This window comes from Mytilus galloprovincialis, chromosome 2 (genome assembly GCF_965363235.1).
Source record: "Mytilus galloprovincialis chromosome 2, xbMytGall1.hap1.1, whole genome shotgun sequence".
Lineage (NCBI taxonomy): Eukaryota > Metazoa > Mollusca > Bivalvia > Mytilida > Mytilidae > Mytilus > Mytilus galloprovincialis.
In genome coordinates, this window is record NC_134839.1 from 62701242 (window position 1) to 62726054 (window position 24813).

The 24813-nt window shown below is 30.9% G+C and overlaps 1 protein-coding gene across 15 annotated transcripts; it reads right to left on the reverse strand.

Annotated features, from left to right (window-relative positions):
• Positions 1-24813, reverse strand: LOC143064077 (cytoplasmic dynein 1 intermediate chain 2-like). 15 transcript variants are annotated; one of them, XR_012975179.1, is made up of 19 exons: positions 24629-24813; positions 20007-20094; positions 19260-19344; positions 17094-17215; positions 16288-16311; positions 14046-14078; positions 13309-13404; positions 10491-10652; positions 9856-10012; positions 9345-9441; positions 8599-8724; positions 8271-8417; positions 7708-7821; positions 7072-7205; positions 5778-5922; positions 3328-3468; positions 2860-2985; positions 1050-1357; positions 1-934 (listed from the first exon to the last, which is right to left on the reverse strand). XR_012975179.1 is itself a non-coding variant. In XM_076236607.1 (18 exons), the coding sequence occupies exons 1-18, from the start codon at positions 24725-24727 to the stop codon at positions 1229-1231; spliced, it is 1992 nt and encodes a 663-aa protein (XP_076092722.1). In that variant the 5' UTR covers positions 24728-24813; the 3' UTR covers positions 1-1228. The 15 variants fall into 15 exon arrangements, 12 of the variants coding, with proteins under 12 accessions (XP_076092722.1, XP_076092719.1, XP_076092721.1 ...); XR_012975177.1 differs by having other exon boundaries at positions 1-992; XR_012975178.1 differs by having other exon boundaries at positions 993-1357.

The following is a 24813-nucleotide window of genomic DNA, read 5'->3' on the forward strand; positions in this document are numbered from 1 at the left end:
TTGAGTATTTATAAGCATATTTTATTTGCATGATTTTATAACTGTTCAATAAATATTGCAAGTATTTCTATACAAAAGTCCATCATATAACCATATAAACAATTCATTAACATAAACTGAAGCTATTATAAGTCAGCACCATGAAAAGTGACAAATGCCAGGCATAACTTATTGGTATAACAAAAATGTATTCTTTTTATCATTGAAACTTCAGATAATACTTAACTTCCACCTGATATTGATATAAATATAAGACTCTATCAATCATTAAAACTTAATAAAAACACCATTGCTATTTCTACCTAATCTACTCCATAAATTTCAAAAGTTCCAATAATAACTTAAACAAAGTGTAAGAAACTAGAACTTGAATACAGATCACAGTTTGATGGATTTTTTTTTTTAATTTCTTAATAAACAGTTAAACAGATGCAGCCTGTTTAATTTCACACCCCTACTGTAATAATGCATATATTTTTTTTAAAATTTCATATTAAATTATATCATTTCAAGTCCATGTATATAATTATGCCTCTATAACCATGTAAGACTAATTATAATTAATTGATAGATGTTTCATCTCTCCCCAATTAACAAAAATAGCATTTGTCAGACTTTGTTCATTTCTGTTACAAGTTGCTTTGCTGGTAATCTCTTTTCATAAAAAAAAAACTATATAAATAGTAGGCAGTGCTTAGAAAATGAAAGGAATCTGATGAAAGCAATTGTAAAGAGAACATACCACAACTCCTTATTTTTCTATTCTACTTAAGCAAATATGGTTTCAGAGGGAATAAAAAATGAAGTCCTCCTAAATGTTTGATTTTTTGTCCAGTTAGATAAAAATTTAATACCAGATATTCATTTGAAGCTTGCCTTAAATTGTAGACTCATTTTAAGCTTGCCTTACATTGTAGACTCATTTAAAGCTTGCCTTACATTGTAGAATCATTTTAAGCTTGTCTTACTTTGTAGACTCATTTAAAGCTTGCCTTACATTGTAGACTCATTTTAAGCTTGCCTTACATTGTAGACTCATTTAAGCTTGCCTTACATGGTAGACAACATCAAAGTCTGATGAATGAACACTTTAGGATACAGATAGGTATAAAGTATTGTTCCTGGAACTTGATAAACAAAAATTCTCTTTAAACAAATTTGTTAGTAATACATCCATTAAAATGTTTGTTGAAGTCCATATAAATGTCAGATGTATAATAAGCCGTATTCATCGTAATGGTGATGTCATTGTTGATAGTGACATAGCTTCTTCTTCCCTTTCTGTGGCTTGTTGTTTCATTTCTTGTAATGTTTTAGCAAACTTGGACCATTCATTTCCTTTAGGTGCAGCTACAGTCTGTAACATAAACAAATTGACATACATCATAGATAAAAGTGTTTTATTAAGTAAAATATATAATAAGATGAGAGATTTTAAAAATGAAAATTGCTTAAAATGATCCATTTAAAATAGACATTTTGCATTTTTCATTACGGAATGTCTGGAAGACTAAAATCCTTGGATATTTTTTATGCTGAATCTTAAAATGCATCAATTTTCAACACTTTCATACAAACTGTTCACTTGTTTGTTTATATGTGACACATTTCTGTGTTATGCTATGAGAAAACCAAGAAATCATGTACAAAATTTAAAGACAAGTGCATAGTACCATTTTAAAATTTTTTCTATGAACTTCTGTCATTAGTTTTGAAGCTTGCAGATTAAAACATGAATGGATAGACAATTGATTTGACAGATGAACATTACAATAACAAAATACCATGGTACCAAATAAGCAAGACATGGAATTTGAAAATTAGTTGTCAACTTTTTAACACAAGGTATTGTGAATTTATGATGGGGACTTAAGTTTAAAATAAGAGCTCAACAGTCAGCTGATTTGTTCATTTTTCTGTAAATATGCTGTTATAACACTATTTTCTTTCTCCCGGTATAGATTACTATACCTTATTTAACACAACTTTTAGAAATTTTTGATTTTAAATGCTCAACAACCTCATATTTGATTTTGCCATCTAATAATTTGTTTTGAATCGAGCACCATCTAATGAGTCTTGTGTAGACAAAACATGTATCTGGCATACAAAACTATGAGTCTGGTATCTCTATTGATTTTTTATATTCTGGTCACATACCCTGAACAAAACATTTCCAGAAATCATACTTATCTTGCCTATTTGTCTATTTATCAACAATCCTTCATGTACAATATTTATGTCTGTTTTGACTTAACCACTTTTTTATGCCCCATTAATGGGCATTATGTTTTCTGGTCTGTGCGTCCGTTTGTTTGTCCGTCCGTCTGTTCGTTCATCTTTCTGTTCGTTCGTCTGTCTGTCCCGCTTCAGGTTAAAGTTTTTGGTCGAGGTAGTTTTTGATGAAGTTGAAGTCCAATCAACTTGAAACTTAGTACACATGTTCTTTATGTTATGGTCTTTTTAATTTTAAATTAGAGATTTTACCCCATTTTCATGGTCCAGTGAACATAGAAAATGATAGTGCGGATGGGGCATCCGTGTACTGGGGACACATTTTTGTTTTTCTATTACAAGGGACACTTATTAAAAGTTCTTTCAGTTAAAATTAAGGAATTAACATTCATACTGTAGATTCATTATTATTCCATGGATACCAATTTTTGTTGATTTATTGGATAAAAGGAAACCATTACATTTGCAATTTGAAATATTCAATGAAATATAAATTTTCTATAGGCTATGTTTGGCAAACTTTTAAAAATCATGAAATCAAATAATCCCAAATGTTAAAACCCATGAAAAGAAATGAATCCACAGTAAATAAGAATACAAGTTGATTGGTGGTTAGTATTTTACCTCTGCAACATCATATAAATGTATCCTTCCTATATCATCTCCAGCAGCTATATGACTTCCTGTCTCATGCCATCGTACATGGTTTAGACAGGCATTATTATCTATGGTTATTGATGTTGTTGGAACCTAAATAAAGAAATTATAATCTCTATCAGTTAAAGTTCTATTTTCATGAATGATCCATCAATCAATGAATAATGAAATATTATATTGAATAAGAGTGAACTAGTCCATTTCCCATCCATTAAATTTCTCAATATTCTAATTCACTTGATGTAGTTTATAAGAATAAATTTGAAGTTGCGAAAAATAAATCGCTTGCAAAAATCGCTTGGTTTACAGTATCACATGCTTTAACTTTGTTAACATGATTATTAGAGATCACCATCAATTTAAATAAATCTGAGAAAATTCAGCAAATTCAAACATTTTTTTCTACTAAGGTTTTGGTTGTGGTGAGACACTTACTTCTGTGTCATTGTTAAGATTCCATAGGTCTAATTTACCATTACCATCAGCACTGGCAAACAAGGCAGGATGTGTTGGTGACCATTTTACATCATAAATATAATCACTGTTATCCTCAAATGAATGCAAAAACTTTTGTTCCTGGGAAAAAACACAATATAAAGAGATTATCAATAACACTAAATTGACTAAGGGATGAATACAATGTTACATATTTTAATTATTTGTATTCAAACCATAAATCACAGGGTTACACAATATACTTGGAAATTTTTTTCATGGCATATATCTTACTGAAATATACATCCTACTAGAACACACCCGTATATCGCGGGTCCGTGACTGAATTAAAGTATATAACTACCGTATACGCAAGCTTTATTTTAGTATTAGTATTGTCATCTGATAAAGTCATGCTGATTATAAGATACACAGTTTTCTCTGCTTTCAAATCTTTCTGTTTGAACCCGTCGAACTGGAACTTATCAATTATTGATAATATTAATTATTTGGAAAACAAAAGGTCCTGGAATGGAATATTTTTTAATCAACAGCATTGTCTTATATTAGTTATAAATATTGAATTCTTTGATTCGCTGTTTTACGTCATGCCCGCTAACAAATTGAAAACTGTACCTATACGCCTTATTTTAGTCCAGATTTTTAGTATTCGTGTTGTTATCTTAGAAAGTCTAACTGATTAAAATACTACAATTGGTAACAATTTGACAATTAAGTAGTGTCAACCCTGTGATTATGACCCGTGTAATACTATATAGCATATTAATCCTGAATACACTGTTTGGTGGTGTGCCTGTCAGATGCGGAAGGTACAGATAAGGTAATCGGTAACAGGTGAATATACTATTGGTATCGGTATCGGACTCGACCCGGAACTTCTTAATTATTGGCAATATTAATTACGTGGAAAACAAAAGGGCCTGGAGTGGTGTAATTTTTAATCTACACCTTTGTACTATATTAGTTATATATAAAGTTGAATTCTTTGATTCGTCGTTTTTACGTGATGACGGCTGACAAATTGGACCTCATAATTTTAGTATTATAGATATGAGAATAGTAAGATAATATAAAACATATAAGCTTAACAATGAAATAACAAGAGTGCACGCACTGAAATGTTTCACCTTCATTGATATTATGTTGATAGTCCTCACATAATCTTAACCTTAACCAAGAAAACTAAAAATTGACCAATGAACCATATGAAAATGAGGTCATGGTAAAATGAACCATGTCAGACAGACAGCTAACAATTCTCCCATGCAACAAATATAGTTGACCTATTGCTTATAGTTTAAGAAAAACAAACCAAAAAACAACAACTTAACACTGAGCAATGAACCATGAAAATGAGGTGTGCGACTGACATATAATTCCTAAAATATTTCCATATAAAAAATAAAGTTAACCTATAGCATATAGAATTAGAAAAACAGACCAAAACACAAAAACTTAACTATAACCACTAAACCATGAAAATGAGGTCAAGGTCAGATGTCTCCTACCAGTTGGACATGTACACCTTACAGTCCTTCCATACATCAAATATACTTGACCTATTGCTTATAGTATCTGAAATATGGACTTGACCACCAAAACTTAAACCTTGTTCACTGATCCAAGAAATGAGGTTGAGGTCAAGTGAAAACTGTCTGACGGGCATGAGAACCTTGCAAGGTATGCACATACCAAATACAGTTATCCTATTGCTTATAATAAGAGAGAATTTAACATTACAAAAAATCTTAACTTTTTTCCAACTAGTCACAGAACCATGAAAATAAGGTCAAGGACATTGGACAAGTGACTGACGGAAACTTCGTAACATGAAGCATCTGTATACAAAGTTTGAAGCATCCAGGTCTTCAACCTTCTAAAATATAAAGCTTTTAAGAAGTTAGCTAACGCCGCTGCCATCTCCCGATCACTATCCCTATGTCGAGCTTTCTGCAACAAAAGTAGCAAGCTCGATAAAAATTGTACAAAGATGCATCCAAAAGGCTTTTCAGTATTTACCTTTATGACCAATGTCTTTATACAGACTTTCATTGTGTGAGAAAGCACAAAACATATCTGATTAACCTGATCGTCAAGTATAAAGCAGGGACTATTCAAATGAAATCAACATGTTATCATCAGATCCCTGAGTATGCATACAACATGCCTGGTATGCAGCTGGATATTTGTATAATGAAATGGCTGATTTTTCACTTATGTATAAGTTAACTATTATAAGTCCTACGTTATCATGTCATAAATTGCAGATGAATAAATATTATTCTAAGTTATAAAGAGAGCCCCAAAAAAAAAAAAAAAAAATACATTTCATTTAGATCTAAATGAAAAAATTCCAATTCATCCAACTTCAAAATTTGAAAATATAACTGTTTGAAAGTTTTGAAACACTAGAATCTATAATAGTCTACTTTAATGCTCCAAAGTTTGATTGTCCAATCAAATGAAGATGTTAAGAAATAAGGTGAAAAGTCAATCTGTCCTGGAACTTTATGGCAGTCTATACCAGTGATAGGTCCATGATGTCCTTCAAATCCTTCACTTATACCAGCCTTACTGTAAAACAAAAAAATATGTACCAAATAAATAAGTGGGATTCATTGTATAAATTAAGCTATTCCAGAAAAAAATATATGGTAGGGGGTAGAATGGCACTTGATTTCTTTTTATATTGGTGGGATCAGGTCATAAAAATCAAATTGTGTGGTAATGTATCCAAAGTAAAATGCAATAAACTATTTTCAAATTACCAACTTTTTACTCCATATTATGTAATTTTTAAACAGGTAACCTTCTCTGTGGTAGGATATCCTGGTACAAAGTCAACTAAGAGCAAGGTAAAGAAGTAAAACCAAGCTTTTAATCGGTACAATTTTGGGGGGAAATCAACTGCTTTATGTGTTTGATTTTACTTATTTTGGTCGCTGTTCCATGAGTACCAGGATGTCTGAACACAGAAAAGGTTACCTGTTGAAAAAATATATAATCCAGAGTCAAAAGTCAGTAATATGAAAATAGTCTATTACCCTATATGGGTCATGGCCATAAAAAAGTGCCTTCAAACACCTCCATTTTTTTCTTCTGGATCAGCCCTTATGATAATGCAAGCTAAACAATTAAAAATTCTAACCCACAATATGGCACATATGCAATAATATATGATATATTTCTGTGATATTTGAAGTTTACAATGGAAACCATCAGGAGATTTGTTAATATATTTAGATTACAACCCAAACTAAAAACTATTGAAAACAAAAAATCCTAATTTACTAATTTTAAACTATAGACTAAAACCTACAAAACAAAAAATGTCCATCAAACTACAAATACATCTGTTACCCAAACTATTTTGTCCCTTACCTCTCACCTCTGCCTAAATCGACAGACCTAAGTAGAAATCATGAGCATCAATAAAAGTGATAAATTATCTCCCTTTTTATGCCTCTAAAGTTATAAACAAAAGCTGATGATTATATGGTAATATTAGCAATTAAATTCATATCTTGTGTTAAATTTATATATTAATTCTAAGAAATGCTGAACAGTTACAAAAATTAAATGAATCACTAATTATTTATGTAAGGCAACAGATTATCTCCTCCTTACCATGACTGAATCACCAAATTGTCTCCCCTTACCATTACTGAATTACCAAATTGTCTCCCCTTACCATCACTAAATCAATCTTTTATCTCCCCTTACCTGCCATGTCTACAAGCAGTATACACTGTACATTCCTCACTGCCAACAACAAAGTTATTGACATCACCAGACAAGAAGGAGAAACATGTAACAGCTACAGATTTACTTTGTTTGAAATGCAGCTCCATGCTGTCCTGAAACCAATAACAAGATTCAATCAATAAAATATCATTTCACAAAAATAAAGAAAAAGTTATTTAAATCATATTATGCCAGGTCATAAGTTAGAAAAGTTGGAAAAGAAATGATGTAGTGTCCTAATTCATGATATAAAATCACTACACAAATTGAATAGTTTAATTTATCAATAAATAGAATTTTTTAAAGTTGCACTTTAGACAATGTCCTTTTTTCGTCCTTTATGTATCCTTTTCTATGAAAAACTACTTATTTTTTTTTTTATTTCAATTTTCTTTCAAAACAACTTGATCGTGACTAGAACTTCTTTTTACCATTTAGTTTTTTTTAATGGTTTGTTCAATGCATAGAGCAGGGGAAAACAATTATAGTTCAACAAATACCAAACAGGTTGTTCGAAAATGATAAAAGTATAGCATTTTTTTTATGTTGATACTTTTAAAAATTTAAACTCTGCATCATTTGAGAGTTATTGATAAAAAGTTAGAAATGACTTACCTGTGGTTGAGCTAACATATCCAGACTCCATGAACACATCTTTCCATCTGTAGATACACTGATCAAGTTGTGAGCATTCTGTGTTCCCACTACATTTACACAGTATACTGGATGCTGAAATATCAGAAACAATTTACATTTGACAAATCAAATACTATTCACAGATATTCTGCTGTCTTGTTAAATGTATGTGCCTTCTTAAATTTAAATGTACTGTACATAAAAATATAATTCAATGTTTTTATATATAAAAATGTGCCAGGCTTAGCAATTCTTTATAAAATATTAATACATGATTATATACTTTTGAAATATTTTTCTTTGAAAAATTACCAGAATCACATTTTATACCTATCAATTCAATAAATTACAGAGATTGACATAAATATGAATTGGGTGAAATGTTATTTAAATATTATTAGCTCTTTTTTCATTACTTTTATTTTCTATGGCCAGCTGTCTTGTTAAAGAGAGGTTTTGAGAGAACCATTTTCATTTTAGTGAATAATTTTTAATCTGTTAGCAAGGTGAGTGTTAGCAAGAAATAAATATAATATACTAACTGTGTGGGCAGCAGCAGACAAAGGAGTCCTCTGTATTGGGGTGCGTTTGTTTACTCTGTTATCCCATAACACTATCTGTCCTGAATATGTACCACCTACTATCAAGTTAGGGTGAAATTCGGCAAAGCACGATGACATAATGGCAGACTGAAATAAAAAACAATCTTTGATTATAGTTTGTTTTCTGTATGAAAGGAAGGGATAACCATGGCTTTGATGAACTTTTAGGTTTCAAGGCCGTACAGTATCCTATTGTTTTTAATTTTTGTATCTTTTTTGGTCTCCTGCAAAGAGATCTCTCATTATTGTACTCTTTCTAAAAACTAACCTGACAGTGGAACACATATTCTGGTGTTTGCTTTTTAAATTTCATGTTCCAAATCAATGCAACACCGTCTGGGTCGTGTGGTGAATCTTCATTGGTATTGTATGATGCTAACAGTAATTCTGGATGCTGAAATATATACAAATCATATTACTCATTCTAAATAACATTCAAAGTATTAGGCATCAATTCTAAGATTCTGTCCACTTTAATTTGAAATGACAGAGTATGGGAGACAACTTAAACATTCTTTTCCTAGCTACTTTTAGAAAATTAAAAGGTGGTTCAAACTTACATGTTTAACCCAGCCACATTCTGTATTTAAGTGACTGTCCCAAGTCAGGAGCCTGTAATTCATTGGTTGTCGTTAGTTTATATGTTACATATTTGTTTTTCGTTTTTATACCTAAATTAGGCCATTAGTTTTCTCGTTTTACATTGTCATTTTGGGGCCTTTTATAGCTGACTATGCGGTATGGGCTTTGCTCATTGTTGTAGGCTGTACAGTGACCTATATTTGTTAATTTCTGTGTCATTTTAGTCTCTTGTGGAGAGTTGTCTCATCGCCAATCAAACCACATCTTCTTTTTTTTTTTTTATTTATACCACCACAAATTAAATACTGCAATACAGTAAAAGAGTCATACAGAATAACAGCCAATGATTTTACATTTCTTCAAATTAAATTCTTATAGCTCATTAAATGTGTGTTTTGCATATCTCTTTTTTTTAAAAACAGCAGTCCATACCTGTTTAGACCAATCTAAACTAGTATTTGTTCTATGTTTGGACCACCTCTCATCATAAAATATTCTGTTCAACTTCAGTCTGTCTCCTGCTGACTCACTACAAAAGAAACACAACTCTATAACATACATCAGAAGTAAGAATCAGACAATTCAATAATCTATTTACAAGTTTACAAATTAAATAATAAAAACATAAAATCTAATATTGTTTTCTGTAATGTGATGTTATAATTTGACAAAAAGTTAACTTTAAAGTCCCTAAACAAATAAAGCTATGGATATTTAAAAATTGTATTACTTTTAATAAGTTATTAAAGAAGAATTCAAAACCTGTGGCTGGGGTCTGCTATAATTGTTTATTGTGTAATGTTACTAGCTAAATCAGGCAGTTGTTTTTCTCTTTAGAATTGATTCAAATTTTTATATCCAGTGGTCTTTAAATGTTGAATATATATGGTATGTGTTTTGCTCATTGTTGCAGGTCATACTATATTTTTCTACAAGAACTTACTCGTCTTTGCCCTCATTATCTCCCCCTGAATAATCCGTGTAGATATCTACTTCCTCTGTAAGCATCCTCTCAACAAGTCGAGCAGATTTACTGAAGAACGTCTGGAAATCCTCAGAATTCAGAATCTGTAGTTTCTCTTCCTCACTCAGTTCTGGCACTAAAATAATATTTATATTACATTGATATATAAGAAACACATTTTACTGTTCATTTGTCATAAATTTGGGTCATGCATTAGCTTTTTCAATTTCTTGTTTGTTATATCATGATCAAATTGAGAATGGAATGGGGATATGAGGATACTTATGTTGTTAGGAGGCACATTTATTTCTGAATGGCCCTTTGGTTATTTATAACAATAAAGGTGGAAAAGACATCTCCTATCTATTGAATGATAATTTTAGAATGGAATGACAAATATCGCAAATGATTTTTTCGTTAGACCTCATAAATTGCAAGCAAATTCCTCCAGATTATATTTTATCTATCAGATGATTCTATTACATAAGTATAAGTTATTTGTATAGCTCAATTTCACTGTGTTTCTGTGGGGGTACTTCAATGCTGATTAAGAAAGAAACTTAGAAATAAAGAAAAATTCACCTTTATATATCTTTTTTACAAAAATAACTTACCTGGTTTTTCTTCCTTTTTGTCCAAATCTTCTTGTGTCTGTTTTGGTGCCACCATTTCAACATGTGGCATCTTAGATGATGTTGGCGTCTGTGGCTGTGCTGCCATGGAATCTGTTTCTCCGTCCTCATCTGTATGACCCATTGGGTCGTCATAAGTAAGAACTATGTGTTAGTATTTAATGTTGCTGTCCAATAACAGTTTTTTCAGTATCATCATACAATAATAGTGCTATATTTGTACTTTTGCTAATTATATAAGAGACCTTTATTTTCTCTAAAGAATGTGGCATAAAAAATACATTCTGACATGTTGTTTTTAAAATTAAATTAAAAGATGTATCTACTTTGCTCTACATAAAGAATATAGTTTTTAAAGCATTAAAACTTCTTTAAATGTTCCTTTCTCACACTGTCACATCAAGATAATTTAAAGCTTAAATGAAAAAGTGTCTACTAATAAGACGGAAGGAGACCAGAAGAATGCTGAAAATTATCATAAGCTGAAAATTGTTGCTAAACCCGCCAATGCACAAATTTAATGTTAGCTCTTCTAAAGATTGGGACTTAAAATAATAAATATAGATAGAAGAAAATTGGTAGATGTAATAATGCTTGGGTGTACTATGATTTACCTAGGTACACATTAGACAAACATGTTTGATATTGTAAATGTATATACTATAAAGCACAGTTGGTATCAATACCTCCAAAAAATGTTTGTACCTAATACATAATTTTTTTTCTTCATGTAGTTCTTTAAATACAAATAACTATTATGAGAATATTTTCTATGCATCAAAAATAGGCTTCAACATGATGGTTATGCTTATAGAAGCATGTGGGAACTACCTATAAGCACTTATGCCACACATAATGACTTAAGCAAAATGTAAACAATGAGTTATACACTAATAGTATCTGACTGTCATAGAAGTTTTGACTGACTATATTTTTTACAAATATACAACAATCATTCATGTAAATGCACCCTCCAATCCATTCAAAACTCAACATAAATGAATATAGTGAATAAATAAGTGCAGATTTAGAGACCTCGATCATTAAATAAAATTTATTTTTAAAAGCCACAATAAACAAAATGCTATTACACAAAAAATTGAGCAGCAAAATTTAAACAAAAGACCAATGGTCGGAGCTTAAAAAGCAAATTTTCTGTTTTTCATCTGTAAGAAACAAAAATTATCTATACCATAACAGATCTTATGTCAATAATGTATTTTAAAACTTCCTTTTTATTATAATTGATAAAATAAATTTGCAGTTTATCTGCTGCCCATGTAAAAAGCTACTATATTTTGGAATTTAAAAAGTTTAAAGAGCTCACTCTGACATGACTGTCATTTAATTCTTTGACATCTCAAAATTTCTTATAAAACTTCTTATAAAATACTTAAATATTACAAGTTTTATTCTCTTTTTTTTTTTTATCAATTCTAATGAAATTTAGATAAAAGACTCAATGGCTAAGTGGCATAGAATGTTTCTTAAGTCTGGAAAAATGAAAGCAAATTCTTCAAACACTTCCATAATAGCAGATGCACATCTTCAACACATGCACAATCTTTCTGTGGAGTTCCAACAATCTGTTTTGAAAACTGTAAGAGAAGTTGATTATACAAAACTTGGACTCTATTTAATAAATTTGCAGCAAGAAAATATTCTAAAATTTGGAAAATGAGAAGATATTCCTATAACAATTTCATAATAGCAGGTGTACAACTTTGGAGTTGTAACACAATGAAGTTTTTTTCCCAGGCCACCCGCCAAACCATCCACTCTCCCAATTCTATAAGCTGATAACACATCAAAAACTTAGTCACACAAAGATTGTGGAAAAAACATCAAATAGGATGAGCTGAAGAGACTTTCAAATAGACTGAATCTTATTTACCAAATATAAACACAAGACCAACATAGAACATTCAATTATGGGCACATCTGTATATCAAAATACAAATACCCATCTATTTATGTGAATTTAGCAGAGATAGGTAACAGTTTTAGATCAGCACCAAATTGTGTACAGGTAAACAAAACAGTAATAGACAAAACAATGCATGTTTTACAGATTACAAACCATAGTGACATGTAAAAACAATACAAAATATCATCTACTGAGAGCTAGCTCACATCACTTTATCTCAAAACAATCAATTCATTTTAAAAATAAGATTATGTGGTATGATAATAATGAGTATGATTACCAAAGATACAACTTCTGAAAGAGAGGCAGTATATACTAAAGGGATATTCAAACTCATAAATCAAAAACATTCTGTTAATGTAATGACAAAAAACGGAAACAACCAGAAGAAATACAAGAGTCTAAAAAACACAATATAGAAAACTTAAGACTGAGCAACATGAACCCTACCAAAACTGGGGGTGATCTCAGGTGCTACAGAGGTTTAAGCAGAACATGTTCCACATTCAGCACCCTCAATGCCTTCTGTCTTATAATGGTTCCTGAACTTCAAGATAAGTTCTCCCATTAAAAAAAAATAAAATGGCATCTTACTTTTTCACTTTTTTTTTCAAATAATAAAAAAACAACACTATACAAAATATTACAAACATTCAATATCTTGCATACATGACTACAGCTAAAGCATACAACAGTGAGAAATGAGTACTGAAATATTGGAATATACAGATCGTATCAATCAAAATATGCATAACCCTGATCAAAATTCGTATTTTAATGAATAAAAAGATCTCTCCAAGTAAAACTAAGTTTAAAGAAGAGATGTCTAACACCTACAAAACAATCACATGACAACCACAAACAACAATGTACCTTCATCATCAAATTCATCCTCCCATTCAAAATCATGATGTATAAAGCGCGGAGATCCATGAGATCCATGAAGCGGGGAACTGTATTGTGATCCCCCTGAACATAAAGCCGCAATGAAAAGAAAATGGGAAGAAATCTTTGCATCCAATGTGTATGATGTGTTTGAGATTATAATTTTTTTTATACAGTGTTAAGACAGATAGAAATTGATGTGTATAACTGAAATATTCTTTACACAGTCAGTTTTACACACACAAAAAAATTTTTTGAAGGCAATATTTATATGTAATTTAAAATCTTTTGAGCAGCAAGCAAATATAGATAAGTTAATATTTTTCAAGGTTACTTGAAAAATAAATTATGCCTCTTAAATTGATTCATGAATTATGTTTTTGTTTTTTGTTCTTTACTCTCGACTTAAAAATATTTGTCATTGATAAGGCAATATAAGAATTAAAAAAAATCTTATTTGCTTTATATATATATGCTCTGTTGGTTTTTCAGTGCCACACTACCAAGTATTGTATCAATTATAAAAATACCAAAAATTAGATGCTTATGATTTTTATTTAATAAGATATTTAAAACTTGATGAATACATTTTTCAGTTTGCTTTAATAAAGTCACTACTGAATAAGAGTAAAAATCTGATGCAAAGGCACCTTCCACGATTCACATTACACTGAAAAACTAAAAATAGAACAGAAAAAAAAATGACAGCAGAGCATTTGACCTACCCCGCCTGGAACTGTCTCCGTCAGACAAGTTTTCTACAAAATATTGACAAAAAATATACTTCCCCAATAACTTAATACATTTATTTCAAAGACATTTGACATTTGATTTTTCTTTTTTCCATGATTTAAAATAACAAAGATTCATACTCCAGTAAATATTTTCACTGATGAAAATCATTTAAATTGTTATATCATTTCAGTATCAGAGAATTATTATTTGTCAAACAATAAAAAAAAATATAGAAAAATGGAAACAACTAAACTAAAAAAATACATTATCTATATAAAAAAAATTTAAAAAAACAACCCAAGTACATAAGGTCAATAGATTCATATTGCAAAAAAAAAAAAATGTTAGGTCATGTTGATATCATTTTCAGTTAGATTCAAAAACTTACTTATTTTACAGGTGTGTCTAAGATAGTACTTTTAAGTAGAATTTGTTTCTTAATAATGCAAGATTAATCACTTCTCACTAAACTCTCAACCATAAATAAATTATATATTGTATGCAAAATCATTTCTATTCTTTATGAAAAAAAAATAAAGCTGAACAACAGAAAATAACAACACTGAAAAGCAACAACAAAACATATGGTAGGATGGAAGGTGCATTTACATTCTGTTTCACAACTATTTTTCACATTTTTTCCCCAGTCAGAACAATTGGAACAACTTTAATGTAACCAAACTAATGATATCATCAAAGCAAAAAAAAAGTGGCAGTTTCACTTACTATGTGTATTTGTTATACATGAATATATGACGCTTGAAAAAAATCATCACCAAATACATGTATATGACTGTACATTGTATATAAACAAACACATACTACTAGTATGCCTTTCTGCATCCAAAATGATATTGCATATCATAGACATTTAAATATACTATAAGCAAGTTCTTTTAAATCTAGAATGGATGTGTAATTTTTGAAATATTCAAATTTATGTTTATAACTCAAGCAGTTAAGCATGCGATCTTAGCCTTTTACTTAAATACAATGGTCCACAATTTTCAAATACAGGTTATAAACATGCAGATTGTGTATCAGTTAGTTTAGATACTTAAGATATAAAATCATAACATCTTTGTTTATTGATTTAAATGTTTGTTTATGGTAACAACTGGTCTGTTTTAGATCCACTGCATCACTTAGAAGAGAAAAAAGTATTTACACATCAAACAATGACAAAGAATGTTATAAACATCTTTGTTTCTAGCTTAAAAGCAAAAATCATGTCAAAATCAATTGGAAATGAAATTGACATATCTTTCATTTATTTATAAGCACATCAATTGAATGAAATATGTGAAATGTGTAAAATAAAACATTTATGATTGAGTTTTGTATTTCGTTGCATTTCATTATAAATCAGATGGTTTTATTTACACATACTGGAGATATAAAGCTGAAACACCAAACCTATTTTTTTTACAATTTTTAAGAGCATAACATTGAATCACTAGCCAAAAATGAATTAAATACAAAACTACACCTGTTTTAAGCAGTTTATAGATTTGTGTTACATTGTCAAATTATTTCTGATTTTTCGGATTTTTTCCCTCTTTTGAGGACATAATTTGAGATCTTGTCTACTTCAAATTTAAGGTTTATAGTTTTCTTAGCATTTAACTACCAGATGATTTTGTTGAAGTACAATAAGGTAACTCAGGAGAATTCTCAAATTTGTCTTTTTTTCCTAATTTCAAAGGGACTTAACTCTAAATTGACAAATGTGAAATGTGTCTAATCTAAACCTAACCTATGTGAACATTATGTAAAGTGCTTCATGGCACTGTCTATGAATACTAAATGATTTAATTGAAGGTACACCAGTAATTGAGAAAAACAAAAAACTTTATCTTTATAGGCAGTTTAGGAGCAAAACACTGTTAAAAACTCAGAATATTCCAGATAACCTTCACCCATACATTATATGTATTTGATATATTTTTTTTTATAAATATAAAAATAATATATTTTGTTTATGAGCTTCATAAGATAGTCAATTACTGGTATATGGTTCATCTGAATAAATTTGTAAAATAAATAAAGTTAGTTGTATAATAAAATCTGAAGCAAGTTCAAGATTATCTTTGATATGTGATGAGCAATATTTATGTACATGTATCAATTGTAGAAAGCTTATAGAATATTTTTACATCTATAAAATACATACGCTTGACAACTGAAATAGACAACATAAGATATTTAAATTGTTACGGACAATCAACTCACCGTAGTAATCCCAAGGGTTTCTTCCTAATGTTTGCATTAATGAAAATATAATATTTACTACTAGGTGCTATGTCATATAAATAAGTTGAGGTGATCACAAAAAAACAAAAACATGGTAATAAATTTCATAAACTACATGTATACCAACAAACCCATTTGTAATGCAATTTCTAACAGTAATAGTGTTCAACAACATAATATAGAAGATTATAAACAAAACACCACAAAAAAATAACCCCAAAATGGACAGACCACATTTTATTCAAGTTTCATTGTGGAAAATAATGAAGTATTAAAAAAATATATACATGTAAAGCTTATATAAAACTTCAGTTTTCCATAATATCCCAAATACGCTATCAGTTTTGTCTATTTCCCATTAAAGATTAGCATGTCACCATGAACATCAAATTCCCAGACAAAAGTTCTTGTTGGAAATTAATTTTTTTTTGCATGTATTGTAAAAAGTTATATGTAGAATTTAAGACACAACTTCCCACATGGAAAATTGCAATATATCTTTTATGCATAAGCATAGTCTTTACCCTATTAAGCTTTGACACAGTAATAGATTACTCCATGACCTAAGCCATTTAGTTATTTTGTTTTTTTTTAAAGTAAATGTATATCAAACTACCATGCCTACATGTATATACAAAGTGCATTTGAAACACATAATTTAACATTGTTTGGTCAGCATGCTGCTCATCACCAAATGATTTACAATATGTCATACTAACACATGCATCAACATGATTAAAGAACAACACAAGCACCATATTCCTGCGTCATAATTATCTACTTGCCTTCCTTATCTAATGGTTCTAATATCGCAGTCTGTGTTTCTTTACTGTATGATACATTTTCTTTAGGTGGTATGCTAGTTTCAGATACCTTGGCCACTGAGAGTTTAACTTTTGGTTTTCGACTGCAATATGTAATAATATGTTAGTTAACTTTAGCTTTGATGTGATCTATAGCAGAAAAAACACATGTTGAAGAATGCACTTCTTCACTGATACATTTTTTGAGTACTTTACACTTCTTTATGATTTTTTCATGTCCCATTTATGGTCATTATTAAGGTCTTTCCCCTACATGGGAAAGACCTTATTGTTTTTCTAATGTTTTTTTTTCTTTTTCTTTTTTTTCTTCCAACATTTTTTTGACATGCCCGCCTCTTGTTTCTGTTGAAGTTATTAAGACCAAATATGGACCATCGCTAAACCTCACCAAGATGTATTACCAAATGACTCTGTTAAGGATTTCATCATCCCCTTTAGGAGTTATCTCCCTTTTATTGATTTTTTTCAACATGGCCCCCCTTCGTTGGTTTTAAAGATATCATGACCTTAATTGGACAAAATATAGATCTTATCATGATGTATTACCATATGAGGCTGAATAGGATTTCATCATCCCCTATGAGAGTTATATCCCCTTGAAACAATTTCGTTCCTTTGCATTTTTCTCAAAATGTATAAGAGATAGAATCGATTTGAAAACGGCAACATGTACAGGAACAGATGGCAATGTTAATGAACATGTACAATCATTTTGTTATTAACCCTTATAAGGAGTTATTCCCCTTGAAAAATTGTACATAATTTTAGAAAAATTGTATTTCGAGAACCAGAAGTCGTAGAGACTTGGGACCTTCACCAATAATCTTAAATTCATGTGACCTTTAATATGCACACAAGGTCAAAGGTCACCGAGTGCAAAAAAAAAAATACGCTGCAATTTGAAGCTTACATATTAGGAAAACGATAAGACTTTGCTACATACATACAGCGTATAAAATGTTCTTCTCGACGAGCTCTACATTTTATACATTAAGGTCAAAAATGTCCGACTGTCTGTTCAAAAGTTACAATGAGATGATTCTTAAAAGTATAGTTTTGTGTGTATATCTTTTAAAAGGTAACAGATAGCAACCTACTATAAACTGCAAAGATGATCAGTAATTCAAGACCTTCAATTTCATCCCAGGGGGACGGGTGGGGTCATTTAGTGCAAAAAATTCAAATTTCTCAGATGGTAAGGTTGTCGCATATCAAATGAAAGAACATAAAGCGTACATTTCAAATTTCAAATTGACGTCCCCCAAAAATTGGTTGGATGGGGTCATTGAGTGGAAAAAATAAATTTTCTTTTTAGATAGGGTTGTTGTATATCGAAAGAAAGGCCATGATCTGTACATTTGAAATATCAAATTCCTAACCTCCAAAAATTAGTTGGATGGGGTTATTAAGTGCAAAACTCAAACTTTCTGGAACATGGCGTTGTCGCATATCAAATGAAAGATCATCTTGTCTATGTTACATATATCATACTTCCGATCTCGAAAATGTAAGCGGAAGAGGTCATTAAGTGTAAAAAGCGAACAGTTTCAGAAGGTATGCTTGTCATATATCAAACAAAAGGTCGTACAAAGTACATTACGAGAACATCACTTTTACAGGAAAGACCTTTCAATTGTTTTACAAACAATTGAGATACTAGTGTTTTCTGGTCTGTGTGTCTATTCGTCCGTCTGTCCATCTTCAGGTTAAAGTTTTTGGTAGAGGTAGTTTTTGATGAAGTCGAAATCCAATGAGCTTGTAACTTAGTTAACATGTTCCCTATGATATGATCCCCCATTTTCACGGTCTACTGAATATAGAAAATGATAATGTGGATGAGGCATCCGTGTACTGGGGACACATTCTTGTTTTCAAAAGATATCACAATTATACAAATCAACATTTCACTTCAATGGATTCTTTTTCTTTCTTCAACATTTTTTGTTTAAATTACCTTAAGACAGTCTAATTTCACGATAAAAAAAGTCCTTAACACTACAACTTAAGAATATCTCTTTTTTTTTCTGATAACATGCAAAAAACAACCAAGTGACAAGTCCAGAAAGGTCCAACTATGAAAAAACATGTCTACATTCATCATTCCGGAGTCCATATTTGTTTACAAACCTAGTGGTGACAATAACTTGTTTGGCCTCTGTGTCTGAAGCAGATTTATTGGAATGTGTTGGACTTGGACTGGAACTCTTTGGTCCTACAAAAATATATCACCACAAACATGACAAATGTTCTTCTTTAATTATATCTGTTCTATCATTTTCAATTAGAAATACATGTGAAGTACATTGAAGGTGAGATTAATTGAAAATATATTATTAAGTTATTACATGTAATCATATTCTCTGTTGCCTCTGGGTTTTTTTTTAAAATTAAGTCACTTTAAATAATATGGATGATTTAGAGCTTGTTGTTTACTGTGTAGGCCATTGAACATGCTTCCCGCTATAATGTGCCTCTAATGCTTTTTTAGGATAGTATTCATTATATCATTCTCATCATGCTTTAAATTCACTAACTGTACAAATTAGTTAGAAAACCATTTAGGTCAGGTTAAAACAAACTGCATATTCTACTGCAAGTACATGTAGATAACCAAATGTAATTACAATTTAACTGGTTTTAACTAATCATTTACTAATGTACTGTGTATGTATACATTTAAGGTACAGTATCAGTCATCCTTATAATTAAAAATATAAACTAGGAAGATGTTGAATCTCATTTAGTTTAAATCTATTTAAAATACAATAAATTCTAAATTTCAAATAATGGTAACATACATGTACATGTACATTGATATTCATTTCTCTTCTCTCCTTTAAATGAACTAAAAGTAAAATTCTTAACAAATATTACCAGAAGGAGGAATGCCAAGGTCCTTCAATAATTCATCTGTTTCTGCTCTGAGATCTTGTGATTGAGCAGGCTTTGGTGCTTCATCAGTCTGTCAAAAAACGAGAAATCTATAAGATGTATTCTTTTATACACACTAAATAGAGACAAAAGAAAATAAATGTGTTTCTGGTAACCAGACAAACCCCATCTTTATTTACTTCTGACTGAACAAATACTTAAATAATACATTCTCAGACTGGTGGTTGTTGAATCGAACAAGTGAAACTGCGAGCTACTGCTCACTGATGATACCCCCGCCGCAAGTGGATAATATTAATAGTGTAAAAATATGCAAGTGTTCGGTAAACAGGAAGTTGTCGAGTGATGAATCTGAAAACGCATCACACGGTATAGCTGACTTATAAAAATCCTGAAACCAAATTTCAGAAATCCTTGGATTGTAGTTCCTGAGAAAAATGTGACGAAAATGTTTAACTTGGTTATCATGTGTAAAATCATACAAGTGTTCGGTAAACAGGAAGTTGTCGAGTGATGAATCTGAAAACGCATCACACGGTATAGCTGACTTATATAAATCCTGAAACCAAATTTCAGAAATCCTTGTATTGTAGTTCCTGAGAAAAATGTGACGAAAATTTTCAACTTGGCTATCATGTGTAAAATCATACAAGTGTTCGGTAAACAGGAAGTTGTCGAGTGATGAATCTGAAAACGCATCACACGGTATAGCTGACTTATATAAATCCTGAAACCAAATTTCAGAAATCCTTGTATTGTAGTTCCTGAGAAAAATGTGACGAAAATTTTCAACTTGGCTATCATGTGTAAAATCAAGACAAGTGTTCGGTAAACAAGAAGTTGTCAAGTGATGAATCTGAAAACGCATCACACGGTATGGCTGACATATATAAATGTTGATACCAAATTACAGAAAGGGTGGATGTGTAGTTCCTGAGAAAAATGTGACGAAAGTTTCATGGGACGGACTGACGGACGGACTGACAGACAGAGGTAAAACAGTATACCCCCCCTTTTTTAAAGCGGGGGTATAATAAAATCTGATCTATTGCTATAAGTTACAAAGCTATGAATCATTGTCTGTATTTGTCTATACTTTAGGCTGTCTTTGGTTTCAACTGGTTTTCAACATTTGTATTTGATTTTGGACATTCAAATATTTTGGCAGTGTGCATCACTGAAGAGGCATTGATTTTTGAAATACACATAAGGGATCTCCATTGATGAAAATTGAACGATGGAGGAACTTTCACCATCATAAACCGTATCTACGCTGTACAGTGTAGCACGATCGAAAGTATTTCATCCCTCCACATAAGGATAGGTGAACATGCTAATTCATTGCTTATTTAAATTATATATCTCTTTGAATTTTCATTATAAATACTATATAGAAGTATATATATTTTCAATAATCGCCGTTTGTAACCCTTCAAAGGCCAAGCCCTCATGCCCCCTCCATTTTCCTTAGTCGAGAACGACCAATAGCTATCACGAAGGTCTCCATGTAGTTTTCTTGCTGTTTTTTGGTAATTGTTATGGGGGTTAAAAATCATGTGGAGCTTATTTTTCACGGACACTGTCAAATTCAGAAGTCATGAACCCATTACCGTATATCTCTTTGAATTTTCATTATAAATACTATATAGAAGTATATATATTTTCAATAATTGCCGTTTGTAACCCTTCAAAGGCCAAGCCCTCATGCCCCTCCATTTCCCTTAGTCGAGAACGACCAATAGCTATCACGAAGGTCTCCATGTAGTTTTCTTGCTGTTTTTTGGTAATTGTTATGGGGGTTAAAAATCATGTGGAGCTTATTTTTCACGGACACTGTCAAATTCAGAAGTCATGAACCCATTACCGGTATGGCTGGTTTGCAGCAATGACAAAACGAGTCGTACGGGTTATGTAAAAGGTTAAAAAGATTTGTAAAGCAAACGTTGTCAAATGAAAAGGTTTTTAATGACTTTATGTAGCAAATCAATGCTATGCAACATGCATCTTTCGAGTCTGAATGAAACCAGAAACGCGGATGTATCAATTTGATTGTAAACTACGAAATTAATTCGGAATTACGATATGATATTTCTTTACATGAAATATTAAAAGTTTTTACTTTTTAACTTTTAAATTAATTCTATATTATCGTTACAATACAGCAGTACTCGAGTTATTTGCGATGAAATAATAATTACTGTTTTACGTCTTATTTTGTACTTCTTAAAATTTCATTTTTTTTTTTTTATGTTATTTTTTTTTATTTTCATTACCTTATGCTTAAAATTCATTTACTTTTAAAGGAGATTTATTCATATAATAATCCGGTTTGTTAAAAAAATCTTGATCGATTTATTTTGCATAACTACGTGCATTTGTAAACAAATCAAGGTTGGGCGGTAAATACCACCCCTGGTATTTACCAGTGGTATTTACCGGTATTTACCGCCCCGGACAATACTCCCCAAGTGGTTAATACTGGCAAATACTGGTCAATTGAAATTTTCATGGTTGTTTCTACTATTAATTGAAGTAAAAACTTGATAAAAAGTCAAATATACTTAAACTTTAATCTTTATGCATGTGTCAGCTTATAAAATTAATGAATTGGATATGTTTTATTCATTTATAACACTTATTCTTACTGATTTAAAATTTAGTTATTATGAATTATGATATTGCATACTTAAGATATATACAAATTTACATTTTATTTCAACATTTTTAAATTTATATATTTTTATTCAAAATGTATGATTTTACAGGTAATTAAAATTAAAGGTAAATTAAACTACAGGTAAATGAAGTTACATGGGTCTTTTTACCTATCACCTGGGCATTGCTAGGTGTGAAAATTTAATTACTAAAACAACAGCCTCCAATAAAAGTTGACAGTGCATGGGTTGAAAGTAATAAAATTGATATATGAAGACTCCCTTAAACAATAAATTATTTCCTGTCTATTTAACTGTGAGATAAAAACCTTCTTCATGCAGGAAATGGAAATTTGAAGAAGGGACAAAAAGTCTTTCTTTTACTATAATATTATGTACACATTAATCAATGTAGATCCCTGTTTGAATTTACAATAGAATTAGAAATAAAAGCATTTAAAATGATTTGAACACTTTCCTTATAAATTAGTTATTAATAGTAATTATAAATGACCAAGTAGATAGTGGTTTTTATAGTAATGACCACTCAAAATTCAATCGACCAGTATTTGCCGGTATTTCCCAGTATTTGCCAGTATTTCCCGGTATTTACCACTGGCATGGTCAATACTAGTATTGACCGCTTTTTTGCCAACCTTGAAACAAATGACCCCCCTTTTCTCTCTAAAGACTGTAATACGCGTATTTAAACCATACAATTATTTTCTCAAGCATTGGCAGAAAATTGATATTCCCCTGATTTTCTCTTTTTTTTTTTGTAAACTATTCAATAAGTCGGATACATAAATCATTTGGAAATGTTATTTATTTGAGGTCGAGTCGACAATATTCTACTTTCGTTTTTGACCTTGATTCTCTGAACACCACGTGGGCTTTGAAAAATGAACTTCAAAAGAGACTGTTTTCCATATTCTGAACAATATGATCTACTAAACTTTCTTTAATTTGACTGATATTATTCCATAACATAAGATTGTCATCCTAATCTGATTGTCTTCATGTTTTAAAAGCCAAAAAAAAGCCAACGAGTTAATGACCATCGGAACGTCTCTATTGTTATCCTTCAATGGCCACCGGAACGTCTCTCTTGTTATCTTTGAAAAGAAACGATGCATTCTGACTTTAAATAGACAACCAATCAGTGACCTGAATTCATGTGAACTATATTTAGCCCAAGGTAAACACTGACTTTTCATCCTTGTTTATCGTGACTGCGACTTTGCGACAATACGTCTCTTGGCTGCCTGTAAACATTTGAAAAAGATATTTTTTTCTTTTTGAATTTATATTTTTGTCAGTGAAGTAGCTGGCACTTGAAGCCACCGTAAACGGCGGATTTCCGCCGGCTACCGGCTTCAATGGAAAGCCCTGTTTGTCCTCCATTACTGAATATCACACAGGTTCCCGTAAAATTTTGACGTCATAAAACAAAATATATGACGCCACAATGGAAAAGTGATTGGTGTATGCGTCAAAAGTTCAAGTGGCCGGGTCAGCCGGGATTAGCGATAAGGTGTATTTTCGTCCAGATTCTACTAAGAGGGACCAGTTGGCAAACCTTTATTCATAAGGATTATATACCTTTTTATAAGAGGTGCAAGTTGGAAGGACTAAATTTAACAGGATTTAACCCTTATTCATAAGTTTGTAAACAAGAGTGAAAGGAGTCTGTGGCAAAGGCAAAGGAGACCAATTTGGTGTGAGGCGATTTGGCACTGCCAGATGGGCGAGTTGTCTGGCTTCTAGATGTAGGAGCAAGCTTGATTAGATTATTTGTTGGTAGCTTAACAATTTTTACACCATTGATGTTGATGAATAACTTGATACAAAATAAAAACGATAAAATTTATCATCATTTGATCATGATCCATGACTCATACTGTAGTTGTAAATTGTGAAAAAAAAATCAATGACAATATTTGTTCACACCTGTCTTGTACTTCGTGCACGTTCCTTTTCTTGTCTCTCTTTTCGCATCTGTTCCAGACGCTGCTTCTTTCTTTCTAATTCTGCCTTTCTGTCAGACATATTGACAGATTAGACCTTCCAATCTAGCACAATCAGTGGATCAAATTATGATAATTTTTGCAGACAAACCGGAAGTGAAATCACAA